This window comes from Dipteris shenzhenensis, chromosome 20, assembly GCF_047967505.1.
Source record: "Dipteris shenzhenensis isolate YYH24624 ecotype China chromosome 20, Dip_SZ_1.0, whole genome shotgun sequence".
In the NCBI taxonomy this organism is placed as follows: domain Eukaryota; kingdom Viridiplantae; phylum Streptophyta; class Polypodiopsida; order Gleicheniales; family Dipteridaceae; genus Dipteris; species Dipteris shenzhenensis.
This window is the reverse complement of record NC_141615.1, coordinates 48,163,820-48,187,835: the sequence shown is the minus strand read 5'-3', so window position 1 is coordinate 48,187,835 and position 24,016 is coordinate 48,163,820. Positions and strand designations below refer to the sequence as shown.

The following is a 24,016-nucleotide window of genomic DNA, read 5'->3' as shown; positions in this document are numbered from 1 at the left end:
CCGGTTGAGCATATAAAATTCCCGGTTGAAATTGAAAAATCCGGGTTGGAGTTGACACTTGCCTTTAATTTTAAGGACGAGGATTTACATATTTTAGTTATAAATCCCCGTAACACTATAAATTTTTATGGATTTTTATAATTTCACCCTGGTTCGATCTTCGTGGTACCTTTAATTTTCAAGGCTCAGAAAAACATTTTTGTCGAGCACTGGTCGAACATTGCTTGAGGTAGAACTACAAAGTTCAAATGAACAGTAGGTTGTCACTGTCTCTCTCTCGTTGTAATTAGTCGTAGTTGTCTCATCACAAGTCGTTGAGTATGCATCCCTGCCTACGATGCTCTAAACGCGAATCAAGCATCGCTCTCCCCACAATACTTGCGTTTCACAGCCTTTTGACGAGCTTCCCATGTCATTAAATATCTTGCGTATCCTTCGAGCTTTCCTGCACCAAGTCAATAAATAATTAATCTCTCCTGGGCGCCGCAATGGCTGCTGCCAAGAAATTATCTAATCTGATAAACTCACAGCGATGTTGAAAGTGCGACTTTGAAGTTTGAACAGGATCTATCATCCCTGCCTCTCTCAAGGCTCCTAAACTATATGTTGGCAACTCCCAAGGCTCCTAAACTATACGTAGCTCGCTGCGTCGGCCAATCCGTAATCCCCTCTCATGAGTTACCTGAATTGTAGAGTTCTGCCACCGACACGGATACGAGTTCACAACTAATTAGCCTGCAAGAAATAAGCTGATGCTGCTGATCCATCATGTTGTTTAAGATGAAAACGTCGTTTAATAATCAGATGACTGCTCCATCCAGCTCGGCGTGCCAGCGTTTTTCTGCAGCCTGCCAGCAGTACTAGCATACTAACATAGTCGGAAGCTTCGACCATGGAATCACAGCGGCAACGCAACTTCCAAGAGCACCGTCCTTCCTCCGAACTATGTGGCTCTTCAATATGACCAGAACAACTAGTGTGGTGTCCTTCAAAATTCCGCATTCTCGGTATGTGAGTGGAATCGCTTCCATCTGCAATCCTAACTCTCAGTGTGCTCTTGCGAAATTCTCAAGTCATTACAGAAGGTACAGATCTCCATCCCAAGTAGCCTCTATACCGCAAATCGCAAGACTCCCGTTTGCTATAGCACATCGCAGTCGTTCGGTCCCGAGGAGCGAGAGCGAGGAATACAAAAGGTAATGAAGGGCCTTTGGTCTCCGGATGAGGACGAAAGGTTGCGGAGGAGCATCAAAGAGCATCCAGACGCCACCTGGAGTCAGATAGCTCGTGAAGCTGGTAAGAAAACTGCTAATCGAGTTCTAGCTTCCTTGCCTTTCTCAAATTTTAAGCCCATGTCCCGACCTATGGACAACTGAAGATTTCAACCCACGATGTTGTTCCGTATGAGTTTCTATCAGGCCGAGGTGTTGGACAAACCACCTGAGACCTCATCTGAAGCGTGGAAAGTTCTCGATGGACGAAATACGACTTATAATCGATCTTCGTGAGGTCCTGGGAAACAGGTTCGTTCCCGCTCTCCCGGCTTTGTCCAATGCTCACCTTCCCATCATTTATCCAGCTTTGGGACACCATTGTCTCAACACCAATCCTTGTGCTTCAGATGGTCAGCGATAGCTGCACATCTGGAAGGAAGAACGGACAACGACGTCAAGAACTTATGGTATACCCTTATAAAGAAGAAGGCTGGAGAATCAAAGAAGCATGTGGAATCAAAAAATCCTGGTAGACACTTGGCTAGTGAAGTTGGAGTACCGGCAACAGGCGGAAGCCATGTAAAGCTCGAGGTTGCCAGTGAGAGCAGTTTCTGCAGCCAGAACGAAGTAGACCACGCAAGTCTAGGAATGGACCTGCTAATCGTTCGATTTCACGCCGAGCAAAGGGAGCTCAAGAGACTCAGTAGCTCACACCCCTGGATATCCAAGCGGCTTCGCCAAACTTTGAGGGAGCCCTAGACACGGCCTACTCCCTATACCTAGCTCAAGGAACTTTGAGACATTCTCTGTATAGGAAAAGAAGAGGATTCTCTATATCATTTACTAGTTTGAAATGAACATAACTAGTAAGTGTGCAAACTAGAGAAAATGGAACACTTACTAGTTACCTTATCTTGCGAATCAATCAAAAAATTCCCTTTGTATAAGTTAATGCAGGGAATCATTACAGAATTTCACCATATAGGAAAATTTTCCTAGATAGTGAAATTCATTAGTAATTCCCTACATAGTCTAACTAGGAAATGTTCCATTTTCCCTAGTTTGCACACTTCCTAGTTATAGTCTAGTAAATGATATAGAGAATCCTTTTTTTCTTTGTAAGACAAACTAGGAAATGCCCCATTTTTCATAGTTTGCAAACTTCTTGGTTATGAACTAGTAAACAATATTGAGAATCTTCTATTTTCCTATACAGGGAGAATGCGAAATAAGTGATTTTGTGTAAGTTATATCATTTAAGAAATGAAGCACTCATGTTTCACATTTTTATATGTAGCAATTTGAACTTTTAAAGTACCTAGAGCAATAAGCAATTGTTATTATAATTACCTTAACTCACATTATCTACACTAAGATTCAACAAAACCATCAAAAAGATTATGGAGTTCTCTTTAATATTTCTACAAATAATAAGAAGGTAAAAAGTCCATTCGTTATTACAATATTTAAAAGAAAAAGCAAAAAACTTCTACTATAAGAAATATAAGACAACCAAAGAGAGCTAGAAGAGCTCTACATAACATCTTTGAAGACTTATTTGAATCAAGCTAAATGTCATATCAAAATCTCTATATCTTCTAAACTAAGCACATCAGATTTTTCCATGAATCTAACTTTTTGACTTTCAATAAGCTAATGCACAATGTCCCTTATCATAATGTTACTTGCTGGTTTCTTGATGTCTGTAGAGTACTGTTTGAAGCTACTCTCCATCTTTTTAAGCTTCACATATGTACTTTTTAAGGAAAAGTACATGTCATGAATTGTGTGGACTCCCATGTATTTCAAAAGTATCGTCTCCATATTTTCTTCTGAAATGTCATCCACCTGAGGGCATAATAACATAACAAGTGACAATATATTAACAAATTCGAAGCAAATGATTTAAATAATCAAGCCTAATGTAAAAGACTGTTACATACTCTTTTATACTCGCTTGAAATCGTAGTCACCTCCATGTCTGTACCTTGAATATCTTTCAAGTTCTAATTCAAATAAACAATTGAGATTAAAATCAAGGTATAAAGACTTCAAATCATAGAAAATAAATTCTAAATATAAGAATACCTTGCATCTCTTTCCTTGGGATTTATCACTTCTTTGCACGGTCTTCTGTTCTAAGTGATCTCTCATTTTTTCACTCACCTATGAATGATAAACAACAAGTAGTGTTAATGCCATTGGAAAGAATTATGTAAAGAATACAAGCATACAAAGTACTTGCTTTACTTTTAAAGGGTATTGCATAAACGAAAACTTTTACCTTTCTCTTTCGTTCACTTTTTCTAGACATTTCATTCGTAGAATCAATCACATTTGATATTGGATCCTAAAAATATGACAAAATTAAATTAAAACTTGTCTAAAAAGAAGATGCTGATCACAATTGAATCAAAGAAAATAGCTTCAATCATAAGCATATCTAAAAGATAAAGGCAATTCATACCTTATCTTCATTTTTAGTGATGTCACCATGAAGCATCTTAGAAAATGTCATCTCATTCATATCAGCATTCACTTCACCATAAGAATCCTGATATAAAATATTCAAGATAGATGAATTGTGAATAACTAAATGGTTAATAATACTTTTTCAAAATAGAAGAAAACTCATGATTGAAACTTACACAGTTGATTAGAGTGATAATACTCAAACCCTTCGAATCTCTTCGCCATGAACTTATCTATCTACACAAAAGAACATATGATTTTATTAAAGAAAACATTTTATATTCTTTATAAAATTAAAAACATATCTTTTATTGGAAATGCTTCAACAACCTTAGATGTTGGACATCCTTGTCCATAAAATTCTCCTCCAATAGAAACTGAATATCCAATAGACTGCCAATGAATTAAATAATCCAAGTAAGATGTCACATAAATTACATGAAAAAGTATAATTTTTTACTAAAAGTAGAGAACCATTCAAGGTATTAATATAAACATACCTTCTCTGAAATTGGATTACGTGGAGACTCGTCAATACAAGGAGTAGTTGCTTGAGGCTCCATATATCTCTAAAAAGTTTCAAATAGACATACAAAATTTTATTAAACTCTTATATATCACTTTGAAATCCAAAGGAATGAGAACTTAGTTCAATTGGCATACGATATTCTTAATTTTTCTTGGAAAAACATATCTTTCAAATGCGTCAACAACCTGAGATGTTGAATATCCTTGTTCATGAAATTCCCCTCTAATAGAAATAGAATCTCCAATAGACTGCTAAAGAGTTAAATAATCCGAGTAAGAAGTGGCACAAATTATGCAAATAAATACGAAATTTTTACTTCATGCTAGAGAACCATTAAATGTATTGAACATACCTTCTTTGAAATTGAATTATGTGGAGACTTGTCAATACAAGGACTAGTTGCTTCAAGCTCTAGATTTCTCTGAACTTTGCTCATTTCGTCCTTTGAAACACAATAGAATACATTGACTAGATCATATCTATATTACAAATATATAGTTTTATAAAATATCACATAATTGAAAGGCCAACTCACATTATTTACAAGGGTCCTCTTCTTCGAGTATTTCCTGCTAGACTACTTTGAGGAGATCCACCACCTGTATATATCTTCCTCTCTCCAGCTATATTCAACTCCACTAAACTTTAGAGGCACTGTCTCATGATGACGCTCATGGATGATGCCTTTAATATGCTGTTATTCTTCCTTTTTATGCCGTAGATCTATAACAGTCTCTATTCCCTCAACCCACCTTCGTACACGACGATAGTTTTCTAACAATAGAGAATGCTGGTCTCTAAAGCACTTTTCTAGGAGCTCTTTCCCATATAGCTTGTTCTTATCCCTACTATTCATTTTGGGTGGTTTAAACACCTCATCATATGTAGGTGAAAAACTTGCCCCTGAGATCGGAGGAACAGAGACTTGAGATTTATCTTGCAAAGAGAGACGCTCCTTGTTCTCTTTGAAGGACACATCCTTTGATGCATCTCCCATAGGCATTTTCCCTATATAAAAAACATACATGCCATATATTCAGCCACCTAGATTCTCCAAGTGCATAACATACATGCTTACAAATCAGCCCCTTCTTTCTTTAAATGCAATGAATACAGCCCATAAATTCATAAAACAGTTCTCTTCACCCAAAAATTGAGCCTTCTCCCTTAAATCCAAATGCGTAAATTCAGCCTTCTCCCTTAAATCCAAATGCAGAAATTCAGCCCCCTCCCTTACATCCAAAAGCATAAACATACATGCCATAAATTCAGCCCCCTTCTCCCATATATTCAATCCTCTCCCTTACATCCAAAGGCAAAAACATACATGCTATAAATTCAGCCACCTTTTTTTTCCAAATGCATAACATACATGCTTACAAAATCAGCATAACATACATGCATAACATACATGTTCAACCCCTTCTTTCTCAAAATGCATAACATAAATCCAACAAAAAATGACATACCTTGAATTGAACTAACCATGGAATCCATGAGTCCAAGGAAACTTGCATCTTCACTCATCATTTTCTTTAGTAGCGCCGCCATGTCCATGTTGTTGCTAGCCATCTTGATCATGCACAACATAAGCATAAAAAGTATAGTTATTGTTAGTATCAAATAAAAACACACAAAATAGAAATGGATGTAAAAGGAAATCAAATACAAATACGTACCAAATCTGTTTTCGAATTCCTTGAATGATGTTAACTTCATGTATCCTAGCTACATGCCTAAGATTGCCACATGACAGGAACTATGGCTTTGCCCTGAACTACCATGTTCTTTGTCTTGATAACATTCCACGTCTCTTTGACAGACACACAAAACCACCAATCCTTCCATTCGTTGTCTTCCATCGAGACCTTCCATCTCTTTTCCTCAGGGTGAACCAGCTTTAGCCATGCTACTTTAACTTGATTTAGCATGTGATCCACATCTCTGACAATGGCATACTTGAGATCATTTGGTGAGCATATTGTATCAAGATAAGACTTCAATAAAACAATATCATTCTCCTCTAGCCAAGGAGGAATACATCCAATGCAACCAGGCTGGATTAAACGTGTTCTCAATCCTAAATCTTTTGTCTCATATGCAATGATACCACCTCCATGCTGTAGAGGAATAAACTTATGCAATAAAGAACTAATTGGCCTTATACAATTCCAGGTGTATGGCAAATATGCATTTTGTAGGACACTCATGCCAGTGGTGCCATCAACATCTAATCTTTCATATCCTCTTTCAACAACAATGCGTTGCCTATAGTAGTGTGCTCCAAAGAATAGTTGCATGTCACCATTATGCTGAAAGGAAAAAAACGATGCTATACACGCTTTCCAGTGTCCCACACTAGAGACTAATGTTGCATCCTCTTTAGACTTTACGATAACCTTATCTTCAATCTTATAAACCTCACCCTTGAACATAATTTTCTTGTATTCTGTTACTCTCTCAATCCCGAATTGAAGATTTTGCTCTACATACCTTCTTTCCTCACTTGTTGCGTATCTAACTTTTGGCTTCTTTCTTGCTATTACAATACCCTTTTGGCCAATGACTCTTTGGCAAGGATAGTCTTTCGCATGCAATGTAGCTAAACTCCATAAATGTTTTGCTTTTTCAATGGATGATACATGTATCAATCCTAATGAATGCCATTGAGGACAGTCATAACATCCATGTTTATCCACTAAATATCCATCTGGGACTGAAAGAACTCCATGAAACTCTTTCAACATCCTTTGATGAGGAAACAACCTATCAGCATCTTCTTGAATATGTAGAAAGACCCATGTAAAAAATCTCCTTCGATGATAGTTTGCATATGAAATCTCATTGTCCTTATTGTTTGTTTTGATGCTAGCATATGTTGACCATACGCTCATATATGTAGCACCAAAACCCATCATGGCTGCCATGTCGCAAAATATCATCAAGAAATTCTGCGAAACCTGCAACATGCTCTAATGGAGCTGAGTTTCTTCCAATCCACTCTTCTGATCTTACTCTCCAAGAAGCAAGCAATACCCTCAGAGTGTTTATGTCTTCTTGAGACCAGCCATTACTTCTAGTATAGTTATAAAAGGCATGAGCAATATCTATGATCAAGAGACTCAAATCATAGAATTTCTTAGGAATACCTTGGACTTCACTCAGGACATAAGGAAGACACCATTGTACAAACTTTTGTGTTTCCTCTGCCTTGTAACTCTCAAAATACTTGCTAGGAAACCTTGGCCATCAACCATATCGGATGGAATAAGGTGTGGCCAATGTCATTCTATGAGTTGCTTCATCGATTTCTTTCTTCACTCTATTATCGATATCTCTCATTAAAGAGCTCATGTACTTTGAAAACATATTCAATGCTAGTATGTGCATACAATCGTACACAAGATCAAGAGATAAATCGAACCCATAAAGATCATATAATCTCCATAGACATGATCTACCTGAAAGACCAGCCTCTTTGAGAATGTCTTCATGTTGCGTTTGAGTGCTTGCTCGCTCTACAAGAAGCAAGTCTCTCAACATATCTTTTGTGGACCTCTTGGCTGGAGCATATCTGAATTGGAATCTATTTTGGTCATAAAGGTATCGACTTGATCCTTCACATTCTAAAGTAGCTATAGGTTTGTCTCTACGACAAAAAGCTTGGCCACCATCTTTAAAAGCTCCAATCTTACATTGAGCTAGATGATCACCAGTCACCATCATAAGCATAGCACATGCTTTGAAGGTTTGGGAAAAAGAGCTATCACGCCCAAAAATTAAAGGCATTGGATAATTGAAATCTATATCAATTCCATCTATGAACAAACTTTCTAATTCATCTATCAAAGGTTTCATAAAAACATAAAAGAGTTTGCTTGAGCTTCCTATAATTTTTTTGCAACTAAATGGAATGAACAAGACTAGTATTGCTCTAATTATGGACTTCTTTCCAAATTGAGAACCTTTATCTTAACGACGCCACAATTCTTTTGCGTTGTTCTTGATGTCTGGAACCCATCCCAGTGCAATAAGAGAGCAAAATTGCATGGATCTCCCTGTATATGTAAACAAAGACACATTTAGAGTACAACATTACGTGTAATCCTCGAAATAAATTAATTAGAGACCACACATAGTATAAATTAGGAAGATTTACCTTACAGAGTCTTTGGGGACCTTGTATCAGAGCTCGACAAGCCTTGCAAACAAATTTGTAAATTTTCTCATGTTCTTTCCAACCCTCCAAAAGTGCTTCCGATTTAAGTGAAGATGGCCATGCTGTATAAGCTTGTTTGCAATACCCCTTCTCACATACCAATGGCAACTCAAACTCCGATTCGGTATCCCAAAACTCTTTAACACTTTTACATTTACTGCCATCCCAAAACTCATCAATTCTAATATTTCATTAGCATTGTCCGATACCAACCATTTGTCTTTATTTTGCCACATTTCCAATAATTCGTGGCATAAAGATCTACTTTTAGTAAGTAGTTTCAATTGTTCACCAATGGAGATGTAGTCAAAACATAACATTTCCTTTCTAGGCACTTCACATTTCTCACACTTCTCACAACATGTTAAACAATCGCGTATTAATTTTCTCTTTCTAATGACATTTCTATTGCATTGGCATTCAACAGTGTTACCACTATAAGCATCCTCTTTGCTTGGTAAATAGAGTATTGGAGCATGTATCCATGGAATCCTCTTTTCCTTGACATATTCTATATCTCTTTGATTCAACCATTCCAAGCCTTGTCAACATAGTAGTTAATTGCTCCCAACACGTGGGAATAGTTATTCCATTTAGACTTCCATCCCATGTTTCTGGAAGTTGGACCAATAGTTTACTCAGGCTCGATCTTTTTGCGCCTTCATGTGTTGTAGACCTAGGACCACCCATATCTCCAAATAGAATTTTAAGCATACTATCTTGAAGCTCCACTGAAGCTTGATGTCCATCCCAAAGAGCTTGCAACTCAATCAATCTTTGTATGATTTTATCAGCGAGAGATAAATGGCTATCCTCTCCTAAAGCATCCATGTTATCCTCTTCATCATCCAACCTATCCTCTCCTAAAGCATCCATGTTATCCTCTTCATCATCCAACCTATCCTGTTCATGCATATCAGTAAATTGATCGTTTCCTTCCATCTGATGCATAAGCTCATTATTCTCCTCTTCTTCAGGTCCAGAAAAGCTAAAGTGTGGAGCATGCAAACCAAGATTTTCTGCAATAGTTTCAAATCGCTCATCAACTTGCATATGCCTTGCATAAGTTGATGGAGCAACCAAACGGCCACCATGGCAATAAGTTTCACATCTACACCATACCCGCCTCCGTCGATTAGATGATTCAATGAGTTCTTCATTCACTACAGTATCATTGTCAATAGAGTTCTTCTCATTCACATTCCTCAAAATTGATGCGTGTAAGTTTCCAATGGAGTCTTGTTGCAAATGCACATAATACGTTCTTCGGCTCACATCTTGATAGCCAAGAGGCGAATGCCTACACCTATAATTGCATCTACATCTCTGTAGGCTATCATCTGTTGCCATCTGGAATAAGGCACATGAAATCATAAATAAAACACCCTAGAGAACAAACACTTACATAAGCTCAACAAAGTCCATCATAAGCATAGAGACATAGCATTTATAAACATGTATAAACACATTTAAAATAAACACACATAGTAGGGTCCTAAGTATGGGCAACTAGTGCTAGTTGTATAGACGACCTCCCAATAGATATCATCAAAGCAGCCTCACCCATGGTAAAACCGTAGGTAAGCCGTTGTAGGCCATGCAAATGCACACCCTAGCAATGACTCCATGGATAAAGAAGGACTATACCCGTGAGATTTTGTCACTTCTGGTACTTAGCTCCCACACATAGGACCATAGATACGTGTCTAGCATAGCATATCATAACATAAAAATGAAACTGCCATGCCATAAGCAAATAAAAGAAATATTGCCATACCATATAGACAACAAAGTCCATCACAAGCATAGAGACATGGCATTTATAAACATGTATAAACACATATAAAATAAAAACACATAGAAGCATAAATAAAAGCATAAAGATTTTAAACATGAGCTTTATATTATACATTTAAAAACAAAAGCATTGTAACAATCGTAGAATTAAACATGAGCTTTATATTTATATACATTTTAAAACTAAATTTGTTCCAATCTACTCTTCCAATTCTAGCATACATGCCTATTTTAAAATTACTTTAAAATTAAGGAAAAGTAAAGGCACACATGTAATTGCAAAGGTTTACTTTAGCATGATAGGCATAGAAGCATAGGCATGCCTACACATAAGCATAATTTCTAGACAAGCATAGCCATATAAGCATTCACATTGGCATAGAAACATAGACATGCATAGGCAATGGAATTCACATAAAGCATAAAGCAAATAGAAGCATAGGCAAATAGGCAAGCATAGGCTAGCACGTATAGAAACATAGGCAAGTAGGCAAGTGTAGACTAACACGTATAGAAACATAGGCAAGCATAGGCAAATAGAAGCATAGGCAAATAGGCATTCACATAAAGCATGTAGAGACATAAGCAAGCATAGACTAGCACATATAGAAACATAGGCAAGCATGGGCAATGGCATTCACATAAAGCATAAAGCAAATAGAAGCATAGGCAAATAGGCATTCACATAAAGCATATAGACATATAGAAGCATAGGCAAATAGGCATAAAGCATAAAGTAGGCATTCACATAAGCATATAGACATATAGAAGCATAGAAATAGGCATACATAAACTTAAAGAATAGGCATAAAGCAAATATGCATAGGCAAATAGGCATAGGCATAGGCAAATAGGCAAATAGGCAAATAGGCATAGGCATTCACATAGGTACTAAATTAAGGAAAAGTAAAGGCACGCATGTAATTGCAAAGGTTTACTTTAGCATGATAGGCATAGAAGCATAGGCATGCCTACACATAAGCATAATTTCCAGACAAGCATAGGCATATAAGCATTCACATTGGCATATAGACATATAGAAGCATCGACACAGGCATACATGAACATAGATGCATAGATATATATAAACTTAAATCATAGGCATTAAGCATAAAGAAGGCATCCATAAACATTTAAAGAGTAGATCCATAAAGCATAAAGCATAAAACATTCACATAAAGCATTCATTAAATAGGCATAGAAGCATAGACTAAAGAAGCATAGGCAAATAGGCATTCACATAAAGCATACACTTAATAGGCATTCACATAAAGCATATACTTGCATTCACATAAAGCATGTAGAGACATAAGCAAGCATAGACTAGCACATATAGAAACATAAAGCATAGAAGCATAAGGCATAAACATCAAGCATAAAATAAGGCACGCAATGGCATTCATTAAATAGAAACATAAAGATATAGAAGCCTATAGAAATATGGAAACATAATGCAAAGATATAGAAGCATATAGAATTATATAAATATAGAAGAATAAAAATGTACAAGCATATTATAGAAATATAGAAGCATACACATAGGCAAAACATGATTAGGCATATACAAATTTATGGCAACATCTTTGACAGGATTTGTGGCATGGGAGGCATATATATTAAGAGATAGGATTACTTTAGGATAGAAACTAAAATGGGGGTTAATGCTAGAACATTCCTTGGTAAATGGATCGAATTAGTATATACTAACCTGGAAATTGCTGCCCAAGGTGTGTCGCAATCGACCTATTGGGAGTTGACCTGAGAATGTATACGAGCGTATGCCCCAGCCACGAGCTGCTTCGAATGGTGCGCAGCAACTAGTATACACATGTACAGATATATCACCCTTTTAAATTAAGCCTCCATGCCCAATCGAGTGTACTGTATAATCTCGAAAAAAGACGTGGTATACTAGCCTTAGTGGATGAAAAACGACTAGCTCTGAGCAGGGACTTCTTACCTTCAAATTAATTAAGCCTCCATGCCCAATCGAGTGTACTGTATAATCTCGAGTAGTCGATGTTGTACAGCAGCAATTTAATATATATGCCACACAGATGCAGCGAGGAGTCGACTAGACAGTAGCGTATAATAGCTGGCTGAGCATATGCTGCAGGACTAGTTGGATCATGTAAGTCTAATGGTATGACTTCCACACACCAAATAGTGGGATCATTTACTAAGATCATGCTAGGGGTCTCATACAGACTGATGAACCATGGTCTAAGTGCATATACACGATATCCAAGGATGTACTCTCGAATGTTAAAAGCTGCATCAACAAAAACAATACTTTGTAGGATGTTGGGTTCGTCGGGTATGTCCGTACAAGTTGCAACAAAATGTATGTGGTCCGGCCGAGATATGTCTACAGCAATGTGAAGTTTGTAATTACGAAATGGCATCGACCAATAGCTGTTGGCGCAAGAGCTGGAGTTTCCCCCCACAAGCATCAAACCAAACCCAAACTCCCCCAAACCAACCCCCAACCGACAAACCTAACCCCCCCCTTTCCCCCTCCTCCCTCTTGTCTTAGGACCTCTTGTGTTCTTAATGGTAATTGCCTACACAATGGGTTTGGTGAATTGCCTAGTGATGGCTGAAAAGCTCATGTAACATTTCGAACATCTAGGTGGCAAACTCCGGTTGATGGCTGCAATGTTCTACTTTAAGTTGTCTTCAGTCCCCCCCCCCACCCCCACGCTATTTAGTAGCATAGCCCCGATAGGCTATAAGCCCTTTTTCAATTGGCCCAGTCTCCATAATTTCCTCCTTACTTCTAATAAAACTCAGTTTTATTATTATAAGATTTCCAATTAAGAGAAATTCTCCTTTACATCTTAGTTGTTAAACTTGACCTCTTTACAAAATTTTATGTGGAGTCCGATTTGATGTTTAAACCCTATAATAATATATGATACGAAATTATATATGGCCCTCTTAGGAGGGCGATCATAATATTTATGCATGGGAGAGGATCATTCATCTTTACTATGGAAGAGAGGATCATAAGTAACTATGCAAGAGGAGTGTCCTTAACATAGACACTAATACGCTCTATGATATTTTGGACTAGCCAATGTTCATCTTAGCTCCATCTCATCCCACCTTCTTGACTATAGCTTGTCTAAAACCCATGAACCCATTCACAAGGCAAGGGGTCCCATTGACATCATTACCAGAGGTGGCATCCCATTCCTTACATAGGTCAGAAAAGGCGGATCCATGCTCAACCCAGAACTCCCTAATCTCTCTATAAAATCTTTGGGATTCTAAAAGTCTCTTCTTACTGGTGTAGGGGATATCCAAGTATCTCCCTGCCACTAGCAGGGTACCAAATGTCTAGACCCCTAGCACATGATTAGATAGACCCGAGTTAAGAATAGTTTCACCATGCATGGGGCCTCAATTAGCCACCACCCCTCTTCCTAAGTGTAGAATCGATACAATCTAGTAGCCCTGTACTCTTCAGATTCACAGGATCTAGCTGGGCACAGTCCACTAAGCCTTTACTCATCACCAACTTCTCCCATGCATCCTTTTTTTGACTTGAGATAGACGAAGTTGGGTGAGACCGATCTAGCTCATTGGTTGTGAAGTTCCAATCCCGCTCGACTATCCAGTGAATCAAGTACCATGCAATCCTCCAAGCATTCCCAACAATTGATCCTATCTTGCATAGAATTTGGTCCATACACTGAAGCAACCCTAAGCACAAAGCCATCCTACATGCAAAAACTGCAACAATTGAGCCTTTGTTATCTCTGTAGACTCCTTGGGGCTAAGGCTACTCCGCAACAAGGTTGTCGTGCCACCCTTACCCGATGTGGACAATTAGCAAAGAATTCAAATCCAAGCCTACGATTAGAAGCAGATTGGATTGGTGCACCCTCTTGCATGAATCCGATGGTGAAGAGACCTTGTCCGCTCGTGCAAGGGCCATGCTATTTGGCCTCTCCAGACACTCCTTGGCGAAATGACTTGTCTACTTACAGAAGCAGGATCCGAGAATGGCACAAATTTGACTTGTTGAGAAAACAAAAGCCTACTTGGGTGTTTAACCTAAATAAAATACAAAACTGGCTGGGCACGATCCCAGAGGATCTAGGCCCTCTTATGACCAAAAGGAGAACATGTAGTCCAAGGAATAAGCAGCACTTTCGCCAATGTTGTAGCAATCTTATCGATGGACTCACCCAACCAAGGTGGGAGATTCACAAAATCCATCCACACTGGACAGTTGTGGTATAGAAATTCATCCACAAAGAAGTCACACTCCAAGGAATAACAAACACAGAACCACCAGCAAACATGAAGGACCTACCCAAAGTATTGTTGCAAAGAGATCTTGGAACAAATCGCACAATAAAAAAGCCTTTACCAATTAATTTTGCCATATAGGCCAAGGATGGAATATCACATTCAAAAACCAAGAACTATTGGAGCTCCTCCAAAGTTGGTAGTCTACCTCTAAAGAAGAAGTATGCACTTCCTCTTGCCAACCGCTCAAGCTTAGGCCTAATGTCTTCAACTTGAAACTCACAATGTGCAACAATGCTTCTGACCTACTTCGTACCACCCTTTGGTGGCAACTTCCATGGCGTGTCAAGCAACTTCTACTTATAGGATCTATTTTCTTCTTCCAAATCCAACGGAGTGAAGCCGGCTTGGGGATTTTTTGCCAGTTCTTCCATGTAAGAAATCAATTCTCCATCCTCCTCGAGCTGTTGGCCTAAAGCCCCACCGATAGAGATCATATCATTTGTGGCACTGCTCCAACTCTTTCGAGGTACTTCCATCCTCACCACACACCACACTCATTGGTTTCACATACTCGACGGCTGTTGAATGGCTTCTCCATCTTTTCAAGGAGCCTCTACTCCCTAGTACCACATAGGGATGGGTGGAGACCCAATTAAAAATTTGTGCACTAGAGGATATCAACATCTCATTCACAATTAATTTAATCAACTTAATAAATCTATTGGAAAAATATATTTATCTGATACTCGAGAATTTATTTTGAGTATCATTCAGATTAACATTAGATAACTAATTTTTATACCAAAACATTTCATTTGACATGACACATTGTGCTTTATCATGGCTTAAGGAATTATTTCGCCTTTATTGGCAACCTTTTTCTTTGAAAACCTTAGACAATTGAGAATTTCATCTGAAGATTAGTTCCACATTATGCATTTACTTTTAATCGACACTTGTATTTGAAACATCAATTTGATATTACATACCATTTTTTTATTATTTACACATTTGACAATTTACATTGACAATATTGTATCTTGCATTTAAAAATAGATATAATATTATATATTGCACTTAGAATAGATAAAACTTCATTTCACATTCATTTGAAATTTTTGGATAATAGGAGAGTTTTAAAATTAGAAAATTTATAATTAGCCTGTAGAGTATCTTATTAAAATTACAATTAAACAAGCTTGTTATATATACGCTCGTTTTTAATATAAAAACTTTTTTCTACATGGATAATCCAATATTCTTTCTTGCATATTAAACAACTCATTTCTATGCAGGTAATTGAAATCACCACATAGAAAAGATACATTCTTGCTAATTACCTATATAGGAAACTTTGATTCTCCACGTAAAAACTCACATTTCTTAGAGAAGACATCATTTCCTATATAGGAAACTTAAAATACACTTCATTCACCATATAGATATTGACATTTCCTAGAGTTCTATATAGGAAATATAATTTCCTATATATAGAACACCTCATTTCACTACAAGGCATAGGCCATTTTCCGACGAAAATACCGACGCTTTTTACATTAAAATTTTTTTTTTTCACGGGCGCAAAGGTCGCTATAAAAGTCGTTAAAATCGTCGGAAAAGGAGCGTCGCTATAAACCGTCGCTATATAGCGACGCTGTTAATCGTCGCTATATAGCGACGATGTAAACGTCGCTATATAGCGACGATATAAACGTCGCTATATAGCGACTCTGTTAATCGTCGCTATATAGCGACACTGGTAAACGTCGCTATATAGCGATGATTAACAGAAGGTAAAAAAAATGGTTAGTGGGGCTAAACAGGGCCAAAAGGAAGCCCTGTTTAGCCCCACTAACCATTTTTTTTTTTTTGTAATTACAAAAGAAAGTTTTTTATAACAAAATTTCCCTTGCTTGCAGGGCGATACAAAATTGTTCTTGTGAACGATGAGGAAGAAATGCATATACATATACAACTGTGTTTGAAACAAAATTACCCTGTGAAAGGGCGATACAAAATGGCTCTAACGAGCGGATATGAAAAATGCTACTACCACTACTAATCCGAATCCGAATCCGAATCGTCTTGTTGGGCTGTTCCCTGGTCCTCGGCACCTGCATCTTCTCCCTCGTCCCCGACACCTGCGTCTTCTCCTTCGTCATCGGCACCTGCGTCCGATCCTTGCCCCTGTTGATCGCTCGTCTCTGATGATGGGACGCTTGAGCTTTGACCCTGAGACTGAACCAAATAAATCGAAAATTAGATTGGAACTTAAATTAAAAAGTGAGATTACAAGCAGGAGTAAACTTATACCGTGCGAGCAGCCACCTCAGCCCAATCGACTGTCGCTCCCATTGCCTCTTGCTCAATGAACCACGGCTTGGTTCCTATCCGAAATGCGCGCCGCGTCTCTGCATCCGTAGGAAGACGACCCATCGCAGCTTGCTGTGGATCCAATTTACGAGAGTTAGAGTTAGCTAAAGTGCATGTAATATGTAAGTAAAACAAATAGAACAATACATTAAATGGAAAGAAGTAAACTTACCACGGTTGCCTCGAACGCATACCGTCCACCTGCACCAAAGTGCGAAGTACCTACGACATCCAGCCGTCTCTTCGCAGCCCTCCTCTGACCCTCGAACATTTCAGGATGGTCCCTATTCTGCTTCTTCAAGAACTTCCAATCAGCTTTGTCTGCCCAGCTGGGTTTAGACAACCCCTTTGTAATGGAAGTACGCATGGTTGATCTGCGATGCTTTAGGACCAAACCCATGCGCTCGAGCATATAACTGTTATTAAACTCCACATTTGGCGGATTAGGAAATCTGAGTTTTAACTCATCGATCACCGCCTGCTTCTTTTGGCCATCTTGATACCGCCAATCGATATTTATGCCGCTCTTGAAGTGATGACTCATCAACCGCCTCATGGCGGCCATCACTGCTTTGCCCTTTTTGTCTTCTATTATCTCTCCGGCAGATGTGATTTGATAGGAGAGATCCCCTGATGAGTAAGGGGGACTGACGGTAGCAGAGTCTGAAGGAGTGGAAGCTGGGCGACCGCTTCCGGATCGAGGAGTAGCTGTGGGAGTAGGAGAGGGAAAGGGACCTGACTGATACTGTGTCTCCGGACCAAGTGGAGACCTAAAGGAGCGTGAGTGTGCTGACTCGTCTACATCTCCTGAGTCAGCACAATATGAGCCGCCCATCCTACTCTTCCTTCCCTTGCGGGAGGCATGCGCAGGTGATGATCCCGCGGTCGAAGGGGCGCGAGGGGATGGCTGGGCTGTACGTCCACCCGTCGGTGTAGGGGAAGGAATTGCGGAGGTCCTCTGAGAGAGCAGAGAGAAGAATCTCGCTGCCTCCTCATCGCTCATCTGCGCTACAAACTCGTCGGGAGTCCCAACAAATCCATGCGCGGCTAGCAAAGGAGTCCCCTGAGGGGTAGTAGCAGTGCTACGTGGAAGAGGGGTCGGACCAGGGGTAGTCACAGTGCTAGGACCGAGAGGAGTCGGACCAGGGGTAGTCCTCGGGGTAGTCGCCTGAGAGGAATCAAAGTCCTCTGGAGCATATAGATCGTGAGCTCTCCTCCTGCGAGGCTGTCCGTACTCGTCGGATGAGCGACGTGATCCCATGTCTAACATAGACACAAACACGAAAACAGAAAACAAATAAACAAACATGAGCATTCTCATAGGCATAGGCATAGGCAAGAAGAAAGAAGAGGGAAAGGAAAGAAGAGGGAAAGGAAAGAGGGAAAGAAGAGGGAAAGATAAGAGGGAAAGAAGATGTAAAGGAAAGAAAAGAATGAGAACGAGGAAATAGAGAATGAGAGAAAGGGAAAGAGATGAGGGAAAATAGAGAATGAGAGAAGGGGGAAATGAGAGAAGGGGGAAATAGAGAATGAGCTTATGCAAAAATAGAGAATGAGCTTATGCTTCTCTCATTCTCTATTTCCGCATAAGCTCACGCATGTGCATGAGCTTATGCGGAAACTTAAGCATAAGCTCATGCACATGCATGAGCATAAGCATGAGAAGGATGAGTTTCCGCATGCTTATGCTCATGCGGAAAAAGAGAAGGAGCTTATGCAGAAACAGAGAAGGAGAGAAGCATCTCTCATTCTCTATTTCCGCATAAGCTCCTTCTCTTTTTCCGCATGAGCTTATGCTTATGCTCATGGGTGAGCATGAGCTTATGCTCATGTTTCCGCATATGCGAAAATAGAGGAGGAGAGAAGCATAAGCTTCTCTCATTCTCTATTTCCGCATATGCTCACGCAAAAGAGAAAGAGAGAGAGCTTATGCGGAAAGAGAGAAAGAGCTTATGCAGAAAAAGAGAATGAGATCCGCATATGCTTCTCTCATTCTCTATTTCCGCATAAGCTCCTGCGGAAACTTCCGCATAAGCTCATGCTCATGAATAAGCATAAGCTCATGCTTATGCTCATGCGGAAATAGAGAAGGAGCTTATGCGGAATGAGAGAAGGAGCTTGTCATGAGCTTATGCGGAATAAGAGAAGGAGCTCATGCGGAAACTTGCGGAAAATTGCATGCGGAATAAGAGAAGGAGCTTATGCGAAAAAAGAGAATGAGAGAAGCATAAGCATAAGCATGAATGAGCATAAGCATGAGCTTATGCTTATGCTTATGCATAAGCATAAGCATAAGCTCATGCATAAGCTCATGCTTATGCTCATGCGGAAACTTGCGAAGGAGCTTATGCGGAATGAGAGAAGGAGCTTATGCGCAAAAAGAGAAGGAGCTTATGCGGAAAAAGAGAAGGAGCACTTGCGGAAACTTGCGCATAAGCTCTTGCGGAAACTTGCGCATAAGCTCATGACAAGCTCCTTCTCTCATTCCGCATAAGCTCCTTCTCTATTTCCGCATGAGCATAAGCATGAGCTTATGCTTATGCTTATGCATAAGCATAAGCATGAGCTTATGCTTATGCTTATGCATAAGCATAAGCATAAGCATAAGCATAAGCTCATGCTTAAGCTCATGCGGAAATAGAGAAGGAGCTTATGCGGAATGAGAGAAGGAGCTTATGCGAATGAGAGAAGGAGCTTATGCGGAATGAGAGAAGGAGCTTATGCGGAAAAAGAGAATGAGAGAAGCATATGCTTCTCTCATTCTCTATTTCCGCATAAGCTCTTGCGGAAACTTACGCATAAGCTCATGCGGAAGAATGAGCATAAGCATGAGCTTATGCTTATGCTTATGCATAAGCATAAGCATAAGCTCATGCTTATGCTCATGCAGAAAAAGAGAGGGAGCTTATGCGGAAAAAGAGAAGGAGCACTTGCGGAAACTTGCGGATAAGCTCTTGCGGAAACTTACGCATAAGCTCATGCTCATGAATGAGCATAAGCATGAGCTTATGCTTATGCTTATGCATAAGCATAAGCATAAGCATAAGCATAAGCTCATGCTTATGCTCATGCGGAAATAGAGAAGGAGCTTATGCGGAATGAGAGAAGGAGCTTATGCGGAAAAAGAGAATGAGAGAAGCATATGCTTCTCTCATTCTCTATTTCCGCATAAGCTCTTGCGGAAACTTACGCATAAGCTCATGCGGAAGAATGAGCATAAGCATGAGCTTATGCTTATGCTTATGCATAAGCATAAGCATAAGCATAAGCATAAGCTCATGCTTATGCTCATGCGGAAATAGAGAAGGAGCTTATGCGGAAAGAGAGAAGGAGCACTTGCGGAAACTTGCGGATAAGCTCTTGCGGAAACTTGCGGATAGCTTATGCTTATGCTTATGCTTATGCTTGCGGAAACTTGCGGAAACTTGCGGAAACTCATGCTTATGCTCATGCGGAAATAGAGAAGGAGCATAAGCATGAGCATAAGCATAAGCATAAGCATAAGCATGAATGAGCATAAGCATGAGCTTATGCTTATGCTTATGCATAAGCATAAGCATAAGCTCATGCATAAGCTCATGCTTATGCTCATGCGGAAACTTGCGAAGGAGCTTATGCGGAATGAGAGAAGGAGCTTATGCGCAAAAAGAGAAGGAGCTTATGCGGAAAAAGAGAAGGAGCACTTGCGGAAACTTGCGCATAAGCTCTTGCGGAAACTTGCGCATAAGCTCATGACAAGCTCCTTCTCTCATTCCGCATAAGCTCCTTCTCTATTTCCGCATGAGCATAAGCATGAGCTTATGCTTTTATGCATGAGCTTATGCTTATGCTTAAGCATAAGCATAAGCATAAGCATAAGCTCATGCTTATGCTCATGCGGAAATAGAGAAGGAGCTTATGCGGAATGAGAGAAGGAGCTTATGCGGAAAAAGAGAATGAGAGAAGCATATGCTTCTCTCATTCTCTATTTCCGCATAAGCTCTTGCGGAAACTTACGCATAAGCTCATGCGGAAGAATGAGCATAAGCATGAGCTTATGCTTATGCTTATGCATAAGCATAAGCATAAGCTCATGCTGAAAAAGGGAGGGAGCTTATGCGGAAAAAGAGAAGGAGCACTTGCGGAAACTTGCGGATAAGCTCTTGCGGAAACTTACGCATAAGCTCATGCTCATGAATGAGCATAAGCATGAGCTTATGCTTATGCTTATGCATAAGCATAAGCATAAGCTCATGCTTATGCTCATGCGGAAATAGAGAAGGAGCTTATGCGGAATGAGAGAAGGAGCTTATGCGGAAAAAGAGAAGGAGCACTTGCTCATGCGGAAATAGAGGAGGAGCTTATGCGGAATGAGAGAAGGAGCTTATGCGGAAGAATGAGAGAAGGAGCTTATGCGGAAGAATGAGCATAAGCATGAGCTTATGCTTATGCTTATGCATAAGCATAAGCATAAGCATAAGCATAAGCTCATGCTTATGCTCATGCGGAAATAGAGAAGGAGCTTATGCGGAATGAGAGAAGGAGCTTATGCGGAAAAAGAGAATGAGAGAAGCATATGCTTCTCTCATTCTCTATTTCCGCATAAGCTCTTGCGGAAACTTACGCATAAGCTCATGCTCATGAATGAGCATAAGCATGAGCTTATGCTTATGCTTATGCTTATGCATAAGCATAAGCATAAGCTCATGCTTATGCTCATGCGGAAATAGAGGAGGAGCTTATGCGGAATGAGAGAAGCATAAGCATAAGAGAATAAGAGGGATGCGGAAATAGAGAATAAGGGGGAAAGGAAAGAGAGAAGGGAAAAGAGAGAGGGGGAAAGAGGGAAAAAAGAGAAGGGGGAAAATGAGAAAAAGGGAAGGGGGAAGAGAGGGTTCCTACGCCCATCACTGCAGCTAGCGCTTAAGGCGCTAGCTGCAGGCAAATGCAAATAACAAAAAGCTTAAATGGAAAGAAGAGGAAGCACTTACCTGTAAAAGTATGTCCCGCTCGGTGTAGTGGACTGGGCCCACAAAAGAGAGACTATGTCCCGCTCGGTGTAGTGGACTGGCCCTACAAAAGAGAGAAAACAACCCATTTTTTCAAATAAGATGTTAGTGGAAAGAGGAGATCACAAAAGCAACTTCTTGAAAGGAGACAAGGAAAGAGAAGATTGAGGAGACAAGGAAAGGAGGAGATTGAGGAGAAGAGAAGGAAGAGAAGGAAGAGAAATACAGAAAGAAGAGGTGAGTTTCTTTCTTTCTTTCTTGAAATTTCGTTTTTTGTTTGAATCCTTTCTAATCAAGCATGAAAACTAGTTTAAAACTTTAGCAATACAAGTAGAAACACTCACAAAACCAAAGCTAACAAACAAACAACCTACATTGTTGAAAAAAACTCACCTTTTGAAGAACTTTCTTTCTGGAAACCAAAGAGGGAAAACGGAGAGAGAGGGTGCACAAGAGGTAGGAGGAGGGTGAGGAGTGGGAAATAGGGTAGGAGGTTGCTTGGAATAGATGGGAGGTCAGTGAAAATAGGTGGGAGGAGATTTTGGAGAGCTTAGTTTAGAGATTAGGAAAGCTTTGAGCAAAACGCCGCGGGTTTCGTCGTTTCGGGTTTTAACCCACAGCGTCGCTATATAGCGACGCTTATTCGTCGCTATATAGCGACGTTTTTAATTGAAAACGTCGCTATATAGCGACGTTTTCAATTAAAAACGTCGCTATATAGCGACGGAACAGAGCGTCGCTATATAGCGACGCTTACTGTTTGTTTTTTAATGAGGCCTCTTGTGACTCAAACATGCTATGCCTATAATTGTCAATATCTCCTCTTACTACATAGCCTTACTATATAGGATTTTTTGTTTCAATCCTTACTATATAGCGATGTCATTCTTTTTATATAGCCTCAAGAGAAGCTCAAATTAAACATGCTATGCTCATAATTGTGTACATCTCCTCTTCATGCTTATGTTTTGGTTTTATAAGTGTAGATGGAAGGGACGAGTGGAAGCTCATCCGATGATGCGCCAACGCCCGGGAGCACGAAGTGGCTTACGGAGAGGTTATATTGTCATTGCACTCATTGCAAGCGAGAAGTACGACATCAACATCGTATTATCATGCGCCACTTGCGGATGTATGGGGAGGAGCCGGAACCAGTACCCCCCGTTGGTGTTGCACATGTTGATGGATCATCGGTAAGTCAAAGCTATTTAAGTTCGCAATCTTATTGTATACCCGGAATTAGAAGATCTTCTATTTACACGAATGAGCTTATGACAGGATGACGAGGGTGACGAGGGTACACATATACCTTCTCACTTTCAACAAGACTATAGTCTCCCAGATGACGACGAGGGTATGGTCGACATGATGGATTCCATTTTTAGGGGCACTACATCCCACGTACACGTGATGTCAGAGTCTGAGGTGAAAATGCGAGAGTTGCAATCAACACAATTGTACGAGGGTGCCAGGATGTCTAAACTACGTGCTTGTCTCTCAATCTTGAATCTACAAGTACAGTATGGGTGGTCGGATACAAGTGTCTCGGCCTTAATGAGGTTAGCCCTTGCATTAATTTGATTGACTCATTATTTGGATATTGTTTGTTTTGAGAATCATCATTTGGATAGTGTCTTTGTCATAGGTTGCTCCAAAAGATGTTGCCTGCACCAAATACCATGCCCGCATCAAGAGATGAAGCGAAAAAGATGCTAACAATGGTGGGTATGGATTATCATACCATCCATGCTTGCCGTAATGATTGTATTCTCTTTCGTCGTGAGCATGGAGATTTGGCTAGTTGTCCAAAGTGTGGGGAACAACGATATAGAGATGACTTGCAGGGTGAGAGGATACCGGTAAAGGTCTTAAGACACTTTCCCATCATTGCAAGAATACAACACATGTTTCGATGCAAAACCATAGCGGAGTTGATGACATGGCATGCATCTCATCGGTCCACTGATCACACATTGAGGATTCCCGCAGATTGTGCGGCTTGGAAGCACATAGATAATCAGTGGCCGGACTTTGCGAGAGAGCCACGCAACTTACATCTTGGGCTAGCCATGGACGGCGTGAATCCTTTCGGGTTACGCTCGACATCTTGGTCGACATGGCCCATAGTCGTGGTGAATTACAATATCCCACCATGGCTAAC

General features: G+C 39.8%; 1 protein-coding gene across 1 annotated transcript; it reads left to right on the top strand.

Moving 5' to 3' along the window:
• Positions 1-1,473: 1,473 nt before the first annotated feature.
• Positions 1,474-1,973, top strand: LOC147889775 (transcription factor MYB15-like). Its single transcript, XM_087391310.1, has 2 exons — positions 1,474-1,523; positions 1,622-1,973. The coding sequence occupies exons 1-2, from the start codon at positions 1,474-1,476 to the stop codon at positions 1,971-1,973; spliced, it is 402 nt and encodes a 133-aa protein (XP_087247436.1).
• Positions 1,974-24,016: the final 22,043 nt, after the last annotated feature.